General features: G+C 47.6%; 1 protein-coding gene across 4 annotated transcripts in view; it reads left to right on the forward strand.

Moving 5' to 3' along the window:
• Positions 1-2,751: 2,751 nt before the first annotated feature.
• PTDSS2 (phosphatidylserine synthase 2) overlaps positions 2,752-18,943 on the forward strand; it is a 29,891-nt gene continuing 13,699 nt past the window's right edge. The window contains exons 1-3 of one of the 4 annotated variants that reach the window (XM_005528984.3): positions 2,752-2,942; positions 11,042-11,143; positions 15,706-15,788. In XM_005528984.3, coding sequence (XP_005529041.1) covers positions 2,752-2,942; positions 11,042-11,143; positions 15,706-15,788 — 376 coding nt within the window. Of the gene's footprint in view, positions 2,943-4,007; positions 4,145-9,603; positions 9,624-10,042; positions 10,161-11,041; positions 11,144-15,705; positions 15,789-18,943 lie in introns of those variants that run through there. The other 3 variants (XM_088057783.1, XM_014257891.2, XM_088057781.1) reach the window with 3 other exon arrangements.

Raw genomic sequence — 18,943 nt, forward strand, 5'->3', positions numbered from 1 at the left:
ACCTGGTGATTATCAGGGGGGGAAAAAAAAAAAAAGAGTTGTCCTCCCAATGTCCTGCCGTGTGTGAAACCAAGGTATGGGCAGACCTTTAGCCTTCCAGGGGTGATCCAGGGGTGATCCATGGGCTTGGGAGCGGCAAACGGGCTTTATCTCTGGGAGAGTATGTGTGTTTACCCAGAGAGAGTGAAGCCCTGTCAGATGGTGCTTTCCACCGACAGCAGGGCAAAGGCCTTTGCAATGGGAGCGCTGCCGTTGTTCCAGGGAAATGGGGTTACCTGTGGGAGGAACAGCTGGGGCACACCTCCCACGCTCCTGCTTCTCCTTCCTGAGAAGGGCTTGGCTCTCCAGACAGCCCAGGAGGTCATGCACCCAGCAGCAGTTCCCACAGCCCGTGGATGTCACCAGCCAGCGGGGAAGGTGAGTCTGTGTCTGCAGGTTGGCTTTGCCTGAGGTATATCCAACCCCTGCAGCATCTTTCATGGCACTTGGAGGAGACCATGCTGCTGCTGCTGCTGCTCCTGTTTAGGAGGAATTTGGTTTTGCCTGGGAAGGATTTAGCTGCATTTGCAGCAAGGCAGGTGAGCAAGTTGATGTCCCTCTTGCAGTGATTCCCTCTCCTTCTGCATTAGCTGCTCTCAGGTGACTGGGGTTGAGGACAGCAGCAGGAAAAACTGAAACTGGGGAGGGAGCCACACGAGCCCTGTGTGAGCAGAGGAAGTTATTTTGGGTGTGATCAGCTCTGTGGCTGCTGGGTTGATCACACACCTGAACCCACTGGACTCCAGCTACTGTGGGCAGCGATTTGACCTGCACTGAGCTTTGGCAGGGAAGCTCCAGGAGCACTCCTGTTAGTCCTGGCTGGATGTGGAGATGGTAATTCCCACCTGAGGAGACTGCAGAAGGGTTTTGTGCGTGAAACCACTGTGTCTGGATACAGGCTGTCCACCTCCTGCCTGGCAGCAATGCTTTTGGACAGGGAGCTCCTCTTCCATGGGTGCAAAGGCACTGATTCAGGCGCTAAAATGGCAGCAGATGTCTGTGTCTTTTCATAAAGCTGGGGTTGTTTTCATCCCAATCTCGGTCTGTCTGGATCTGTGGGTATCCCCGGAGCTACAGTCAATATGTTAGAGCAGAGGATGAGGTTCGAGGTGAAGGCCTGCTTGTAATTAAAGTACTGGGTGCTCACTCCAAGCAGGGAAGGCTTAGACTGGATATTAGGAAAAGGTTCTTCACCCAGAGGGTGGTCGGGCACTGGAACAGATTCCCCAGGGAATGGTCACGGCCCCAAGGCTGCCGGAGCTCGGGGGGCGTTTGGCAACGCTCTCAGGCACAGGGTGGGATTGTTGGGGTGGCTGCACAGGGCAGGAGTTGGACTGGCTGATCCTTAGGGATCCTTTCCAACTCGGGATATTCTGTGATCTCTTGGAACAAGGTGGGTGCCTCCAGCTCTTATAAAGCATCGTGAGATGTGCAGGAGAGTGTTTTAGGCTGGAGAGGGGAATTGTGGAGCAGACAGAAACGTCCTTTATCGATGCCAGAACTGTGTTCCGCTGGGGTATGCCCGCTCCTCGCCCAGCCCGCTCCTGCCCTCCTGTGGCCAGCTCCGTTATTCCACAGAATCCGAGAATCCTGGGGTGGTTGGGATTGGAAGGGACCTTAAAGCTTGTCCAGTCGCACCCCCTGCCATGGGCCCTGACACCTTCCACTATCCCAGGTTGCTCCAAGCCTCGTCCAGCCTGGCGTTGGACACTTCCAGGGATGGGGCAGCCACAGCTTCTCTGGGCAACCTGTGCCAGCACCCTCACAGGGAAGGATTTCTTCACAATATTCCGTCTAACCCTGCTCCCTTTCAGTATTTCATAGAACCATGGAATAGCTTTGGGTGGGAAGGGACCTTTAAAGGTCATCTTGATTATTTGCTGTCCTATAAATATTTCCTCTAATTTCTTTCCCTGTTTCATTTCTCTGCTTCCACAGGACTTTGCCTTCGTTCCACAGAGTATTCCTGGAGCTTGCTGCCGTGCCAAGATCTTTCCAGAAAGCCGGAGCTCCCTGCCTGCCGTCCGGGATCAGCATGGCACATTCCGGATGAGGAGCCTGACCAAGGTAATTTGGGAAGCGCTGAGAAATTTTAGAATTCTTCAAATCCAAGGGCACAGGGGCACCCTGCAAGCACCCCCAGCCCTGGCCAGACCCTCCGGGTGGGAACATAAACTTTTGCCAGGCGAAAGTTTTTTAAAAAAAGGCTTTGTTATTTTGCCAGCAAACCGCACGTATTTAACAGATACTTAACATTTCATGGCACAAAGACGCGGGAATCGGGACAGCCACGGCATCAGGGATGGGGTACCCAGTGTGGGATACTCGAGAGCCGCACGGCAGCCTGGCAAGGGGCGCTTTTCCCCGCACGGTTCCGGTGGGAGCGTGCGGAATGAAGACATTTTTGTTGAATTACCGCACTCGGGTTGCCCTGAGGGCCGCGGGGTCCCGTCCCTGAGGGGAGGCGGTGGCTCCTCGGGGCGCCGCCTAGCGGGCACGCGCGGTTGCCACGGCAACGGGGGGGACGCCCCGCCGGGCCCGGCCTTCCCGGGGCCCGGCGGGCCCGCGCGCGTGCCGACGCGGGGTCGCGCGCCCGCCGCGCCCCGCCTCCCGCCCGGCCTTCCCCGCCCGCCGCGGCCCCGGCCCGGGTCCCCCCCGGCGTGCCCCCTCCGCACGGCCGGTGCGTCCCCGCCGCCGGTTCCCCCCGCCGCCATGAGGCGCGGCGAGCGGCGGGCGCACGGCGGGAACGTGGGCAAGGCCGCGCTGGAGGAGCAGCAGCCGCCGGCGCCGCCGCCCCCCGCGCAGCCCAACGGCGGCGCACCCGGGGCCGAGCGGGACGGCGCCGGGCCCCGCCGCAGCACCGAGTCCGAGGTGTACGACGACGGCACCAACACGTTCTTCTGGTGAGAGGCGCCGGGCATGGCCCCCACACCCCTCGGGGCTCCGCGTGGGCCAGGGGGGCCCTAAGGAATGGGGTGTGGAGGGGCTGAGGAATGGGATGTGAGGGCCCCCTAAGGAGCGGGATATGGAGGGGGCCCCAGGGAACGGGATATCCGAGTTATCTGCTCCCCGTTATCTACTGTTTACGGGCCGCTTCTGTCGCCGATACCGGCGCTGGAATCGGCTGCAAGTGTTTTCCTGGTGTGGCCCTACCGCTAATTGTTTCCTGCCAATGTCACGGGAATTCAGGGCTGGCTTTTGGCGGTGGCGCCTCTTTTCCCAGCCCTGATCCCCGCCTTTCCAGGAGCAGGACCCTTAGGGCTGAGACGGCTTGTCCTGCCTGGTGTGGGTGCTTTGGAGGTGTTTTCCAGTACCTCGGGAGCTCACTGTGTTCGGGCAAGCATTCCTGCCCGATTCCAGTTATCAGCATTGTTTATATGGACTCCACCTCCTTCTCTCCTCTCCCTTAATCTTGGAAGAGGCTTCTTCAATCCATGTTCTTCCCAATGATCCTGGCAGAAAGCTGAAGTTGTCGTGCCCCACTCCTGCTGGGCAGGTGTTGTGTATTTTTATGTGTCTCAGTCGATAAAAAAGGTGCAGAAACCCACGGCTGTGTTTGGCCAGCGGAGAAAATCAGCTTTCTGTTAAATTCAGTCTTGTAGGAAGAGGTGTGTTTGTACTGGAAAAGTGCTCCTAAATCCCAGCCTTGCTGGAGTTGTTCAATAAATCCCCTCAGCAGCACGCGTGTGTGTAGGTAGAGGTGTTTTTCTGTGTGTTAAACACACTTCCCTTTCCACGAAGAAAACCAAGCTGACACTGAAGACGCGCGTTTGGAATCCGAGCCGAGGGCGATGGGATTTGGCTGGAGCCTGGCATGGAGGAGTGGGAGGGGAGGGCACTTGGCTCTCACCCTGCCAATCTGGGCAGCAGCGGAGCCGAGGGTGTTGATCCCGATGAAGGAGGTGACATTCCTGCCAGTGCAAGCTGCAGAGGAACATTGGGATGCTGCTGGGTCCCGGCAGGATCCCTGCGGAGCCCTGACAAGCGTAGGTGTAGCCGAGGGACTTTGTGATCCCGGGGACAAAAGGACCTTTCCTGGCGGGCACACCACATGTAGGCTGAGCGAATCTCGGGACACCGGTGCCAACCTTTAAATGGAAAATGGGTAAAGCTGTCCTTTCCTTACTCCCTCGTTCAGGTGGCTCTTACCAGCTGTTTTGTGAAGCCTTTAAGATACCTATTTTTGCTGTAGAATCTTGTCTCGTTGCAGCTTTTTGTGGTGGTGACAGGGCTGTCATCCCAGGATAAACGCTGTAATTGCAGTTAGTGTGTCCATGTGCCTTGTTCTCTCACAAGCTTCCCTGTGCAGGGTGGTCCCTTCTAGGTGGACAAGTGTGTTCTTTAACTTTCCTATTTATTAAATTTTCTTTTTCCCTAGTAGCTTGTGCTGGCAGCCAGGAGTTTAAACAACTGGAAAAGTCCCAAGGTTTTTCCTCTTTTGTCCTGTGCATGTTAGAGTATCCTTTGGCAGTGACTCGGTTCCTACTGTGTCCAAGAATAAAGGTTATCCAGAGGAATGATTTTCTTCCTGTGACCCTTGGGACTCCTCTCGTGCTGTGGAGGTGGCCACAGGAAAGGGAAATTTTTAGGTGTGGCTGCCCTCTGACTTTGGAATCACATGGAATGTACCGTCTCTTTGGAGTTCAGGAGTTAGGGATAAGGTTACTCACGTGGCTCACTCCTTTTGGGAAAATGAAAGGGTTTGGGATCTGTGAACACAGAAATCATTCCAGGAGTAGTTTAATTTGCAGAGATGGTTTTCCTGCTATAAACGTGGTCTTTGGGAAGGGTCGAGCTTCCTAGCTGGCTTCCTGCCCTTTAAAATCTGTTTGAAACTTTGGAAAACCACTTGTGTGCTAATATCTCTGGTCTTATTCCATATAAATGACTTGGAACTGGAAAATACTGCCTTGTGGGAACCTGCTCAGTCAGCGTAGCCTGGCAACTCCCTTTGCCATTAGGAAATGCCAAGGGAAGGGAACAGGAGGTAGCTTTCTGAGGCAGATCTGTGGTTTCTATATCATTTATCCCTGAACTAATTTCCTAGTGGAGAGCTGGGAATGCCAGGCCTGCTTGGCAAGCCACTGGAGCATGTTCCCTGTTGTTTCCAGCACCTTGGATTGTTCTTGTCTGTGTGCCTCCAGCAGAAGCTTTCACACAAAGCCCTGCTTGTTCTGGAGTCATTTAGTTGGATACTGTGTATGATGTTCTCCTAAAATTTCTGTAGGTATTTCATTGCTTGTCTTTAGCCGAAGAAGATTTTCTAGGAAAACATCCATCCAGTCTCAATTTGAGGGTGCTGGGAGGTGCCAGATGCACTTTTGCCGCCACATTGTGACTCTGTGGGTTAATTGCTTTTTCAAAGACTTACTTTAATTTGGATTTCATTAGCTTTAATGTCACCTTTTGATTATCAATGTGTTTTATCTCTCACACTAATAATCTCATGTTGCCAGTGCGTGGATGTGATATTAATTCCCAAGGTCAAGGTATGGCAGCAGATATCTGTGGAGCTCAGGATGCTAAAATTAATAAGAAAAGAACTAAAAAAGAGGGAATGGCAGTGATTCTATAGGCTAATGACAGTGTTTGTAGGAATTATTTCCACCTTCTTGTGCAAAAAAGCGTGGAATTTGCAGCTAAGGAAGAGGCAGACCCCACTGGCATGTTCCTCTCGGTGTGTTCGGTGTTGTGACTCTTCCCAGATGGCCTGGGAAATGAGGATGTGTGTGGGCAAACCAGCTGGTGTTGGAAAGAAGGGATTGGTACTCAACCCAAAACATTCCTTACCCATTCCTTGTGGAGATTGCTCTTATCTCTGAAATACCCGGGATTTGCTAAGGGTGGTCTGGAGGAAGAGGTGGGGATTTATCCGGAAGAGAGATTAGGGAGACGGAATATCCACATGTTGGCAGGAGCTGCTCTCGTGCCCTCTCCTGAAGGATGGCTGTGGCACTTCCAAGGCAGCGTTCCTTGAGTTTGCTGGGAGCTGAACATGGGATTTTTCCCTGCTTTAATGGGGCCATGCTGAGCCACGCTGCCCACTCGGGATTCACCGTGCTGGAAGAAAGGAACATTACTCCGGAGTCCTGGGTCACCCTGCCATGCTTTTCCAGCCTATGGGAATGCCCTGGGCAGGGAGCAGGAACATCCAGGCCTTGTGCAATCCCACTAAGCCACTTTGCCAGCTGGTCATGGATGAGAGGGGCTGTGCCTTGGGAATTGCGCTGTGGGAATGGCATAGTCGTTTCCGCAAAGGAAGGGGTTACATTGTTCTGCCAAGTAAGCTGGAAATACGGAGGGAATATCTTTGTGGAGAGGGCCTGTCAGAGTTTAGTTCCCCACCTGGATATCAGTTCTCTATGTTACTTTTTTTTTGCACATTGCCAAAGTTTTAAGAAGAATGGGGAAAAACATGCTCAAAGAGTGTTACCTGTAATTCCCCATCACCTGTCTCAGTAGAACTGCCCTAAACTAACTCCTGAGACACGCATTTCCATAGGTTTAAGCAAAAAAATGTTTAATAATCAAAATAGGGCATTTATGAAACTTGCAAGCGCTGTAGAACTGATGGAAACTTTGGAAACTTGGAGAACTTGGTCTTTTCTCCTGATTTCCTTCTGATGAAGGAAAACCCCAGATTTGCCAATGCTTTGCTATTGACCTGTGGTTCTGGGTCTCTGGAGGTCTCGGTGCCTGGGCTTCTTGGAGGAGATGGCAAGGAAAAGGCACGTTGCTATTTTGGAGTGTCACAAGTCTGTACGGAAATTTAATCGGCGTCGGGTGACTTCAGGGATGTGCCGAAGATGTGCGACTGCTCTAAGAATAGGGACAGTTTTATTAACTCTGAGAGTTTAAACCGATTTTAAAGCATAACTTAGAGCTTAAAACCAACAGGGATATTTGTATGGTTGGGTTTGACTTGAAGTTTTCCAAACCCTCTGTCTATCCCTTATATTAATTACAGTTATTATTTCAGATGTGGGTGGCTTTAAGTTAGTATTAATTTTTGTTGTACTTTCTTGTGTCTTATTCTTCATACAAACCCTCTGCTGCTTTTAGAGGAAAAGGTTTGTTGTACTATTTGCTGTATTTTCTTAGAATTCCAAGGTGACGTGTTGATTTATGGAGTGTACAGAGCTTTGACATCCATTTAAAAATCTCTTCCAGGAATGGTTTAATGAATTTGCCGTTATTTGGAATAAGGAATTAAATCATGAAAAAGTCACTGATGGGACTAATTGGTTTTGCTGACAGATCCTTTCACCAGCGGCCGCAGTTAATGCAACTTTTTTAACCCAAGGAGCAAACTGGACTGGCTCTCCTTTGGAATTTTGTTCCACTTAAGAGGACTGACCAAAATATTAATAAATAAATTCTTAGCATTGTGTTCCAGTGATTATTATTGTGTTTAATGGGATTGTTGCATCACTGGTGACAAACAAGCCATGGATAACATGGGTGCGGTCCCTGCTTAAGATGATTTTAATTTGTGGGAGATTGAATGAGGCCATGGGCCGCCTGCTCCTGGGTGTTACTCTCTCCCTTTCACACAAGGATTTGCCAGAATCTCAAAAATAATGACATGTTTAAACAATTTCCTTACATCATTTCTGTCATGTAATTCAGTTGGAAAATAAAAGTACTCGTAGTCATTTCCTTGACAGACCTGCAGCATCTCAATGTGACAGGAGAATGACCTAGCATGAAAAAGAGAAGTTTGGATCAAACTTAATCGCATTAACTAGGAAAAAAAACCACTTTTTTCATGATCTGCAGTGCGGAAGAGCTTCACTTGCTCTCACTTGGTGTTTGAATTAGCAGGGCAAGGGCTTGTGTGAAAACAAACCTGATTTATTTCATTTCAATCTCCCAGGGCTTAAGTGGGGAAAGAGCCAAATGTGTGGTGCAGAAAGTCAGAAAAATAAGGCACTTAATATTCCAGCTTTTTTAACAGTTTTTTGGGATTTGTTGTGAATTCATTCCCTGGCCTCAGATATTTTTGTGCTCAGCTACATCAGGCACTGCTTTGCAGAGTTTTTGATGTGAAACCTCACAGATCTGGCTGCAGTTTGTACCCCCTTTGCTTCGGGCGCGTTGCCCAAACTCCTGTGTGTAATTTTAAGGGGAAGATTCCCAGCTTAGCTCTTTTCAGCCTCCCAGGCTCCAGGCCAGGAGAACATAAGCCTTCCCGTGTAACTCCCGCCTTGCTTACCTTGCTGGGTTCTTCTTAGCTGGTCTTGCCCTAGTGTGTTATTTTAAAGTGTGTGTGGGGATGAAAACAATCCCCTTGTGCCATTAAATTCATCCTGATCTCTTGGACAAGCCCTTCCTTAAGGAGAGCTGCTCCTTTCTGTGAAATTTTATTTTATTTTTAAACTCCCTAGCTGTGAGAAGACATGGTGTGTACATCTATATTTCCTGGCTTTTTCCCCGCTCTGAAGTGGATTTGTGTGGTGCTATGCTCCCTCTCATTGCTGTGTCACTGCTCACAGCTCTCTGGCAGAGCTGCCAACTTGTTCTTTCCAGAAGTCAAGCCAATCTCCAGAGTCTTTCATCCCAGCTCCTGCAATCCACACTGCGCTGGAAGCACCTTTACTTTGAAAACCTGCTAGGAGGGAATCTGGCAGCATCTGGAGATGAAAGCTGAGCTACAAGGGAGGTGATGAGAGGAGCAGCCTCTTGTTTCTCCTTAAACAAGGCAGCTGGTCGGATTTCAGGCTGGTGGCTGTGGCACGAAAAATAAACGGGCAGTGGGATGTATGGGGCTCCCCAACAGCGACCCTTCACTGTCCTACAAGATCCTCACAGGGAGGAACGCAACTAAATCATCCTTGTGCTGGCAGAGGGGTTTTTTGAAGGTGTTTGTCCAAGGGAGGATGTGTAATAACTGATTTTTTGGCAATTTATGGGATCTGAATGCATTGAAAAAGCAGCTGACTTGGTGTGGGTGTTTAGGTGGTGAAAGGTAAGGTGGGATTCCTAGACTTGTTTTCATAACCTCTTCAAAAATGAACAGTGATGTTGCAATTACATATAATACATCATATCTATAACTCCACAACAAGATGTATAATTATATAACAATATAACAATACAATAATAAGTTTCAAAACCAAACAACAGAACAATGCATGAGATACCAAAACAGCCTGGAGTTCACGCAACCTTTTTGGTGTTCGCCATAGAATCCATTCATTATGTCCAGATGTAAATGCAGCGAGCAGGAGCATGGTGTGATTGGAGCGTGGGTTCCGTGCCTGCTGTCCTGCCTCCTGGGAGAGGCCGGGGTTTCGTTTTCCAGCTCCTGCTGGATCCAGGGCAGGCTCCACGTGAGTGCTGATGGCTGAATCACCTGTCCTGGCACCTGGGAAGATGCAGCTGCCGAGCAGGAGCTTGCGGCTCCCAAGCTTTTCCTTGGGTTTTGGCACACTGATTACTTGCTAATTCTGGAAGTACTCGTGGGTCCTCGTGTTTTTGTCCCGGAGCTGGTGTTCTGTGTCCTCGGGACCACAAGGAAGGAGAGCCTTCAATGCCAGACTCTATTCTGGCAGGGGCAGAAGAGGATTGTGTCTGCTTATGAGGTATTGCTCGCATTCCCAGTGGGATTGCAGGAATGCTGTGGAGTATGCGGGGTTTGGAGTAGGTTGGAATTTTCATTCAATAGAATCCTTTCTTTGACTTTTGGAGCAGTTTTGGGTGGGTTACAGCGGGGTTGGTTAAAGGTGACTCAGTGGATGGTTTGGAAATGCCAAGGTTTATTGTGCACTGCACTGCCTGAATATACAAACCTTGGCATGACATGGAGATGGGATGTCAGCTGCTGTTACAAAAGAATATATAAAGAAAATGGAAATAGAGCCAAATATGTCACATACAGACACTTTCTTTTGCAGGTTTTCTCCTCCCTAAGCTTCCTCTTTATGTGTGGTTTGTTCTGTTAGTTTGTGTTAAGGGATGTTGTCCTCTGAACCAAAACTCAGGACGTGTCCTTTGGCCTTACATGGACAGAGTTCCCATGCTTCCCAGCTGGGGCTAGAGGAGTTTTCAAATGAAAACAATGAGTGGCTTCTCATTAGGAAAGGGATTTTCAACTTGAAGGAAGAAAAGATGCAGACATTGTAAGAATATTCTCTGCATGGTGATCACTGGGTGTAGGGTGTGGGTGTCACCTGGCTGGGTGTGCTCTGCTCACTCTCCTTCCATAGAATCACAGAATCTTGGAATGGTTTGGGCTGGAAGGGACCATAAAGTTCATCCAGTCCCAAGGGCAAGGACACTTTCCATTGGCCCATATTGCTCCAAGCCCAGTCCAGCCTGGCCTTGGACACTTTCAGGGACAGGGCAACCATAGCTTCTCTGGGCAACCTGTGCCAGAACAATTTCTCTCTGAGTGCTTCACCAAAATCTGTATAAACTTCTGGGCTCCCGTGGATGGGGATGTTTCACTGCTGTGGAACAGCCACCCAGCTTTGCTGACATGAAGGGGTTCCCACAGAAACCCCTTGTGCTAAGTGTGCTGAAATTGTAGGAATATCACTGGAAATCCGACATCCTGATCTAGCATCGGTTCTTACAATAGCAACTGTTCTCCTGTAGAGATTAAAAAAAAAAATAAAAAATTTAATGACTAGTATTTCTTGTGTAATTCCCATGTCTGAGTGAATTCCCTTTGGTTGCTCTCAAGGGCCTGTTTCCTCAGCTGCAATTTTGATTAGTAGGCTGTGAAATAGGGCAGCACTGTCAGGTGTGGACCTGCCAAACCTGGGGAGACACCTGGAGCTGTTTAAATCTGGGTGTTTGCACTGGGTGCTGGTTTTTTCCAATCTGCTGCTGATCACATGCAGTGCCACTGTAAGTTCTGCTCTCTGTGCTCTGCACAGAGAAAATCTCAGAATTCCTGATTGCTGGCCATGGTTTTAGCCTCCTGAGGCTGCACTGGCAGGAGGAGATGTGAGTTTTTGTGCTTTTTAATGTCTGTTTGCTCTGTTCTGAATTTCAGGAGAGCTCATACCCTGACAGTCCTGTTCATCCTCACGTGCGCACTGGGCTACGTAACCCTGCTGGAAGAGACTCCCCAGGACACCGCCTACAACACAAAGAGGTGAATATCTTAATATTCACAGGTGTGTTTTGGAAAAGGAACCTTCAGTCCTCCAGACCTTCCCCTGTGGAAGTTCCTGTTCCCTTAGGAAGTTACAAAACCAGTTATAAGTCCATAAGCTTCTCTTATGCTGATCATTGAATTAAATTTCTAATCAGGTTAGTGTCACTGTCAGGCCTGTGGCTGCTCTGTGGTGTGATTTAAAGCAAAATAGAAAAAGCTTACTAAAGTCTTCTGGCTGGGCTTCTTTGGCAAGGGTTCTGCCTCTGTTTCTTGAAATAGCCTTTTCTTAAAAATAACCTTTCCTTAAAATAACCATCATTTCAAAATGCTGGGAGCAGTGACTAATTTTTTCTGGCTCAAGTGCTTTTTGTAAAATTCTGTTCAAGATTTCAATACAAATCCTTGTTTTTTGTTGAAAATTGTTGTGAGAACGCATAGCACCAGAGGGAAGCTCTGGGAAAATAAGAATGAATCTTACATGTCTGGTCAATTCCTACTGTAATTTAAGATGGTTCAATGTGGTTGAATTTCTCCTCTTTTAAAATACAACCGGGGAGAAAAAGGAGGTAGAAAAGTGGTGTTTTAAAAAGCTAGGTATGTTTTAAAAATATGCTGCAAAGCGTCATTGCTAGAAGAAAGAAAATAATTGTTTTCTGCCAGTCTGGTTTCTTAAATATAATGAAATTTTCCCCCTTGCTGTTGATGGGTTTTTTTTCCTCTTTTTGTACATTTCTGAAGTGACTCAGGATATAGCATCCATTGTCCTGGAGATGCAGGAATTGGGATATTTCCTGAGATAATCTTGGCTGTTGTTCTGGCAGTCACACAATGTCTGAGGGTAATGGAACTCACACTGTGCCCCACTGAGAGCTGGGATTTCACACGTGGGGGTGACATGGGATGAGCTGGGAAAGGTTCTGGAAGGTTTCTGTGTGAACAAATGCCATTTTATTCCCAGTCATAATGAGGGAGGCCAGGCTGGAGGGATGGTGTGGCCTGGAATGGCCACTCACAATTGGGAAGGGGAAAAGCTGAGAGAAAAGTGATGACGCATCCTTTGGGAGTAATACAGAGCTAAGGTGACTCAGTGGAATATCTTATTATTGAGCTTAGAGCCTCTGCTGCCTTAATCAAAACAAACCCAGGGAAGATTAGTCAGCAGGTGGATCTTTCTCTCAGGAAACAGGAGTTGTTTATCTGCTTATCCAGTGCCCAGTTGTTAAAATCAATTTACAGCATCATGCCGGGGAAGGGGCAGCAAATGGGCTTTGCTCACTCCTGCAGCTCTGCAAGGTCTTGGCACAAAAATCCTGGAAAAGCAGCATCCTGAGCCTTGGACATGATCTTCCAAATATTCCAGGTTTCGTGTATCTCTGAACAAAAGGAGGCATTTCAGAGCAGGATAAGATGGGCACAGTGTGCATCCATTGCCCAAATTATCACAGATTTTGTATTTTTGCTTCCATAATTTAAAATCCCTTGTCCTGCCCCAAGACCTTTGTCAGTCCTAGTGTACTGTAATGTGATTCCAAGTCCCATCCAGCATGAGGCTGTCCCTGTGTGCCAGTATTCCTCGGGAACACTCGGTGCCTAATGACCAGGAGGGGTTTTGTCACCAGGGAGCGGAGTCTGGAGCTGTCACGGGGTTTTATTTCCACCTCCTGCACACTGACAGTGGAGCAGTGTCTGGGGTAGGTGCAAAGCCTAAATAGACACTTCCAAAGGCTCCAGCCTCCTTTGTTTCCATGTCCTGGCTGAGGTGCCCTTGTGAGCTGCAGTAGGTGCTAAGAGCAGTAAATGGAGGTGAACTTCCAAATTTGCTGGGTCTGTTTCCCGGATGGGAGTAATGGAATGGTCCCACCTTCCCCCCTGTAAAAGCAGGATTATGTCACCCTATGAAAGTGCTCCATCCAGTCTCTGGCAGGAATAGGGTGAGAGGTGGATCTGTGGGATCACTCATGGGAGAAGTGATGGACAAGACCCAAGTGAGAGCAGGAACCTCTCAGCTCATGGGGTGTGGTCTCTGCGGCTGAGATTGGTGTTTGCATCATCACTTTTTTCATCCTGCAGTCCTGCAACGGGGCAGGGCAATGAAACAATTAGAGGAGGATTGGTTTGGGTTTTATTTTTAAGATAAGGTTGCAGGAGCCTTTTATATGTAAATGTAGTAAGAGTTCATTGGGATCACACACGTGATCGAACTGCCCCTGGTGTAAGAACAGTGGAACGTTCCCTTTGTTAGGCAAGGAGAGATTGTGCTGTGAGCCTATCTGATCCATGAGAGCTTTATTCCCACTGTTCTTCCAGCCATGGGATAGCTCATCCTGACTGACAGCTGTGACATTCTCCTCTGTTCAGCCTGGGCTGAGCACTAGCTCAGAGTGTACCCAAATTAACACTGAGCACCTCCTCTGCGTACTGTGGAAGAATTCCACAGCTCCCAGATACTTGGAATGCTGAGCCGAGTGTCTTGGGTGGGAAAAAAAGTTCTTTTTTTCCATTAAAACACATTCAGGTTTAAAAACACCAGTGTGCTTCAGGCTCGTATGTTGAATTTCCAGCTGGGAAATGTCTCTCCTGAGATGCTTTTTTACATAGCTCTTGGCAGTCCTTGCTTTCCATGGGGACAGGTCCAGGGATATGTGGGTTTGCATGCTGATCTCCTGCTGCTGTGGCTGAGCACCCACAGGGAAATGGAGGTCACAGGAGGCCAGAGCCCTCTGCCAGGGCTTGTGGTACCCCGAGGGGGATGTACCAGCTGTGCTAGCATGGATCCAGCCCGGGAAGGGACAGGGAGTGGAAGCTGGCTCCTTGAATCCCAGGACAAAGGGCCATACACAGCTCCTCATTGTCCTGTGTGTCTGAATCAACTCTCAGCACAAACAAGAGTTTGTTTGTGCTGATGGAGCTGCTGCCAGCAGCTCACTTTTTTTTTTTTTATTTGGTTAAGTGCTAAAATTATTTTTGTGGGCACACTTTGGTATTTTGTGCCTTCCTGATTTGCTGCTAAGGAAAATCCATTGGCTGTGTCCAGCCAGGTGAGGAGAACCCCTCTCAGGTGCTGGAGCATTCCTGCCTCAGGCCAGGCTGCTGCTTAGGCATTGGAAGCTTCCTAAGGAGGTAGATTAATGATAAGAGGGAAAATTCAGTTACCACTGAGGGGGGAAAAAAAAATAAATTATGGAGCTGGTGTGATTATGCAAATTTGTGATTTGCTTCCAAACTTCCTGTGGTGAACTTGAAGTAAATGAATATATCTGGATCCTCAGCATATTTCAACACAGCTGCTCTTGGGCTGAGAGTGGATTTTAGAGGAAGGAGCACAGCTAAGCTAAGCTGTGGTGATTTGGATTTGAATTCCAGCTTTGGGAAGACAATGCTCCCAAGCCCAGAACAATGGTCTGGACCCCTCAGATTGTGGCTGAGCCGGGATGGGGTTGTCACACCACGCAGGACTGCAGCTTCCAGATTGCAACCAGGGACTCAAAATGCAGAATATTCTCATTATTGGAGGCCATCTGAAAGGGTTTTGTCCTCCAGATCTTTGGAAATCCCCATGGAACTGTCTATTCACAGATCCATTCAGCACCTAATTCTGGTGTGCTTCCCAGTGTTTAAAGCAAGCAAAATTACTGAGTTACATCTGGTAACTAAACCCCATTTTTGTTTTCAGGAAGCACAAACATTTATACTCAGAGGTGAATGCTACAAAATAGTTTCTGTAAATTCTTTAGTGTTCTATTTTGAAAGATTTTTTGACATGTTTAAAGCACGAACAGTCTCCTGTTGCTTCTGGTTTGTAACATTTTTTTCTCTGGCAGCGAAATTACTGTGTATTTTGTGTGACTTCTGTAGACAGCCATTTTATTTGCAGTCAGGGGTTGCATCATTTTCTGCAAACACAGACTGAGCTCTTTCCCAGTTGTCCATCCTTTCAGCCAGCTCTTAAGCAGGTGATATGAGACAGCAAGCAGGATCCAGTGGGAGTTGAAGTGCAGTAAGAAGAGCATTTTTGGATTGCTTTATGCCATTTAATCCATTAAAACTAATGGAACATGCCCAGGGTCGTAGGTCTTTGGTACACTTGGGCTTCTGGTCTGATAATTTGTTTTTATTTAAAATCTCTGTTATGTTCCTTAGGCTTTGTGTTACGGTTCCAGCTCTTGAAATAGCAGCAGTGCTGGTGTGGTCTGGAAAACTCCTGCTTGTCTTTAGTTGCTTAAGAAGTTGTTTTGGAGTGGTGACAAGTCTGACAGCTCCTTTTTAAATTCCATGGAAATCTAGTGGAGCAGTGAGAGCTGTCTCATTGCTAAATCCTGTGTGTCTTTGTGAGCCAGTGGGAATAAAAGCTGCTCCCAGACACAGGGAAGTGTTTGACTTGCTGTGATCTCAGCCTTTTTTTTGATTGTTTTTTCTGGATGGTGTCTGGATCCATTAGAGGTGGACACATTCAGCAGTTAAAAAACAAGGGCCAGACATTTCTTACATCAAAGAACATAATTTTCAGTCTCAGGAGGAGGATGAGGCAATAAACCAGGGTGCTCTGTTTTTCCTTCCAGAGGAATTGTCGCCAGTATCTTGGTTTTCTTGTGTTTTGGGGTGACACAAGCTAAAGATGGACCATTCTCAAGACCTCATCCAGGTAATTCACCTTGCTGGGATCACTGAAATACTCCTGAGGAGCTACCTGGTTTGTGAGGAAGGTAAATGTTTGTGTTGCCTGGAGAGCAGGTAAGTTGTAATTTCAGTAATCACAGATTCCTCCGCACTGCACACTGCTCATGGAGGCTTCTCTGTAACCATCCTGTTGGGATTCCATAGAGCCTGGAGATCTGTTTGGATCTCCCTGGTTTTGGCTTCCTGTTGTTGGTAAAAAGCTCTGTGAGAACTCCCAGGTTCTTAAACCTGGATTTCCCGTTTATCCTCATTTTTTTTCCTTCTCTCTGTGCTGGGACTGCGCTTTTGACCTTGTATCCTGTTCTGGAGCACTTCCTCGGCTCCATGTGCATTTTCCACAGGAGATTAGAGGCCCTTGATTTTGATTTTAAAGGTTTCTTGTAAAACTGGAAGTCTTGAAAGCATTTGAAAGCACAACACAGACCTCTTCCAGGTAATGTAATAGCAGATGAAACATGAAAATATTTAAATGGCTTTGATCTTTTGCCTATTTTTAGATGTGAATCATTGAAAGAGAAAGAATTAAGGGTATTCATATAGGCTTAAATAATATTCCTGAAAGCATTGGGCTCTCCCACAGCCAAATAATGCTGGGTTTTATGCCAGAAATTTAACCCAGCAGCCACCCCACAGCCATCAGCCAAAGCAAGCGTGGTTCCAGAGCGGTGCCCTCAGCACACCTCTGCAAACCTGGGGGTTTATTCCATTTGCCTTTTTGATTAAATACCAGGTTTTAGTGTTTCCTTCTGTTCCAGCTAATTGTGGCTCCTCCTGTGAAATGCTCCTTTTGAGGACACCAGTGACACTGGGGTGCACCCAGATTTTGAGGGTTTGTCTGGGCTGGTTTTATCCCTAGAACAAAGCAGGGAAGTTTGGCTTTTGGTTTTGCCCTCAGTGTAACATTTCCTCATAACATGTTAGCATTGTTTTGAGCTTTCTGCTTTCAAATGTCCTCTCCAGAGCTGCAGGATTATTTTGGGCATTTTTGTGATAATGTGATGCTTCCCAAATTCCTGGTTCCAGGGCGTGGAGTTATGTTAGGAGCTCCTCTGTCACTCCAGTCTTTTGGGATCATCTTCTCCGCTGTCCCTGCCTTCCCTGCTGCTCCTGCTGTGTGTCATTAACCTACTTTTCATTAAGGCCATTAAGGAAACTGATGCCAGCCACCACCTTAGTGGCACCTGTCCAGACTGGTGGCTTTACTTATTTTTTTTAACTGCCTTCTCAGCATTCCCAGCTTTAGCCAGGGGCTTATCCAGCTTTGCTGTTTCCCTACTGATTCCACACACTTCTCCAGTTTAATCATTTTGCTATGTGGACAGACACCAGTTGTCTCCCTGTAGTTCAGAAATGTAGGATTGTCATGGAAATAAATAGGTATGACTGTTCAGGCAAGACTTTACCGACTTGCCCTGCTTTTATCCCGTTTTCCACTGGCTTTGGTTCCGTCCAAACCTTCAGGCAAAGGGGGAGCACTGCTTTAGCCCTGGGAACAGTACAGTGCAAGGGACAGAGCTTAAACTCTGCTTGAGGATCCATTTATTTATTGGTGGGTGAGCAGCCAAATTTGGGGAGCATTTCCTGGTCAAATTAATCCTGGATACAGTCAGCATCAGTAGCCTGTCTCCTTAGGATTTGCAGATGACAGATATTCTTCCTTCTCCCTGCCAGCTCCTTTCCTGGAGCCTGGTGTTGTAGGAGGCCAGGGATGCTTTATTGCCTCTGTCAAGATAACACATCCACGCTGTCATTGCAAAGAAATTTTCCATGGCACTTTCTAATGCTCTGAGAAGCAGCTTTTAATATTCCGAGCCTGTTCCAGGAATTATTTTGACTTGATACACGGTGTGTGACAGGATGAGATGTTCGGGGAGTAAATTGTGAGAGTTTGGAGTAACCTGTGGGATTGTGGGCTGGGATAGCTGGGAACGTGCAGGCAGGGACCAGGCAAGGGCAGCACTGGTAATGCTGGAAGGAGCAGCTCCAGGAGAAGTGGTTTTCCTCAGGCAAACAACCCACATTTTTGTATTTTTTACTCATTTAGCCCCCTCAAGCAGAGTGGGCCAAACTCTGAGCAGAAATAGGGACTGAGGCTGGTTGGATTCAGCTTTCTGGGATGTTCATGCCCTGTTCCCAAATCCCTGCAAGGCAGCAGTTTAATGTTTGATCACAGGAATCTCTGGGTTATCCGGTGTGTCAATGATTATTGGAGACCTCCTTACTCAGGAGAAAAACCCTGATTGGAGGGAGGCAAAATGTCAAGTGAATTAAAGGAAAACAAGTATTGGAGATGTGCCAAAAACAACCTTACAGCTAAAGCTGAGCCTGACCCAGGAGGAGAGAGAACTGTGTTTGTACATCCTTGAAAACATTTGGGATGCAAGTACTGAGTGCATTCAGAACTTCTCGGGGACCTCTGTGAGCTGGGGAGAAACCACAGCACTAAATAAGAACCAGATCTCAATTTTTAATTACCTTTTCTTTGCTGAGCCTGCTCAGCCTGGGTACAGAGGGGAATAAAAGCTCAGACAAGGATTTAGATTTCTCTGCTTTCTGTGTCTACATCACTTTCAGGACCAGTCTGTCACATTGCTGACTGTGAGCGATGTAAAAATCTCTGGTACGAGGTTTATGGTTTAGAAAAAATGGCATTTTTAGGTATCTGGCAGTGACATTTAAAGGTGGGGCAAGTGTGCTGATGAAAGGTTAATTCCCCCTGCTGGCTTGAATGTGGTTCCAGTTTGGAAAGAGGCTCCTCTCTTCCAAGTAATCCTGTGACCAGTGTAGGATATTTTTTTTGCTGTTTGTTTTTTCCTGAGCTGCATTCTGGAAAGGCAAGAGGGTGAAAGCTACCACAGAGCTCTGAACTGCTGTTCTCTGGGCCACACCTGCCTTTTTATTTTCCCTTTTTATTTTTTTTTTTTTTTCCCAGAAGTGAAAAATAGGTGATTCTGATGAAATTAATTCAGCACCTTTGCTGCAAGAAGGTCCCACCTTCCACATTGTGGTCTCTTTTAATGATGGTGCCAGAGACTGCTTTTAAAATGTGTGAAGTTTGTTGGCATTTTTGGTTTCTTTTTTTTTTTCATCTTGTTTCTTTGTTGTTTTGGTTTTTTTAAA

The sequence above is a fragment of the Pseudopodoces humilis genome, chromosome 7 (genome assembly GCF_049639895.1).
Source record: "Pseudopodoces humilis isolate 2021_Gansu_Grassland_sample_001 chromosome 7, ASM4963989v1, whole genome shotgun sequence".
Classification (NCBI taxonomy): domain Eukaryota; kingdom Metazoa; phylum Chordata; class Aves; order Passeriformes; family Paridae; genus Pseudopodoces; species Pseudopodoces humilis.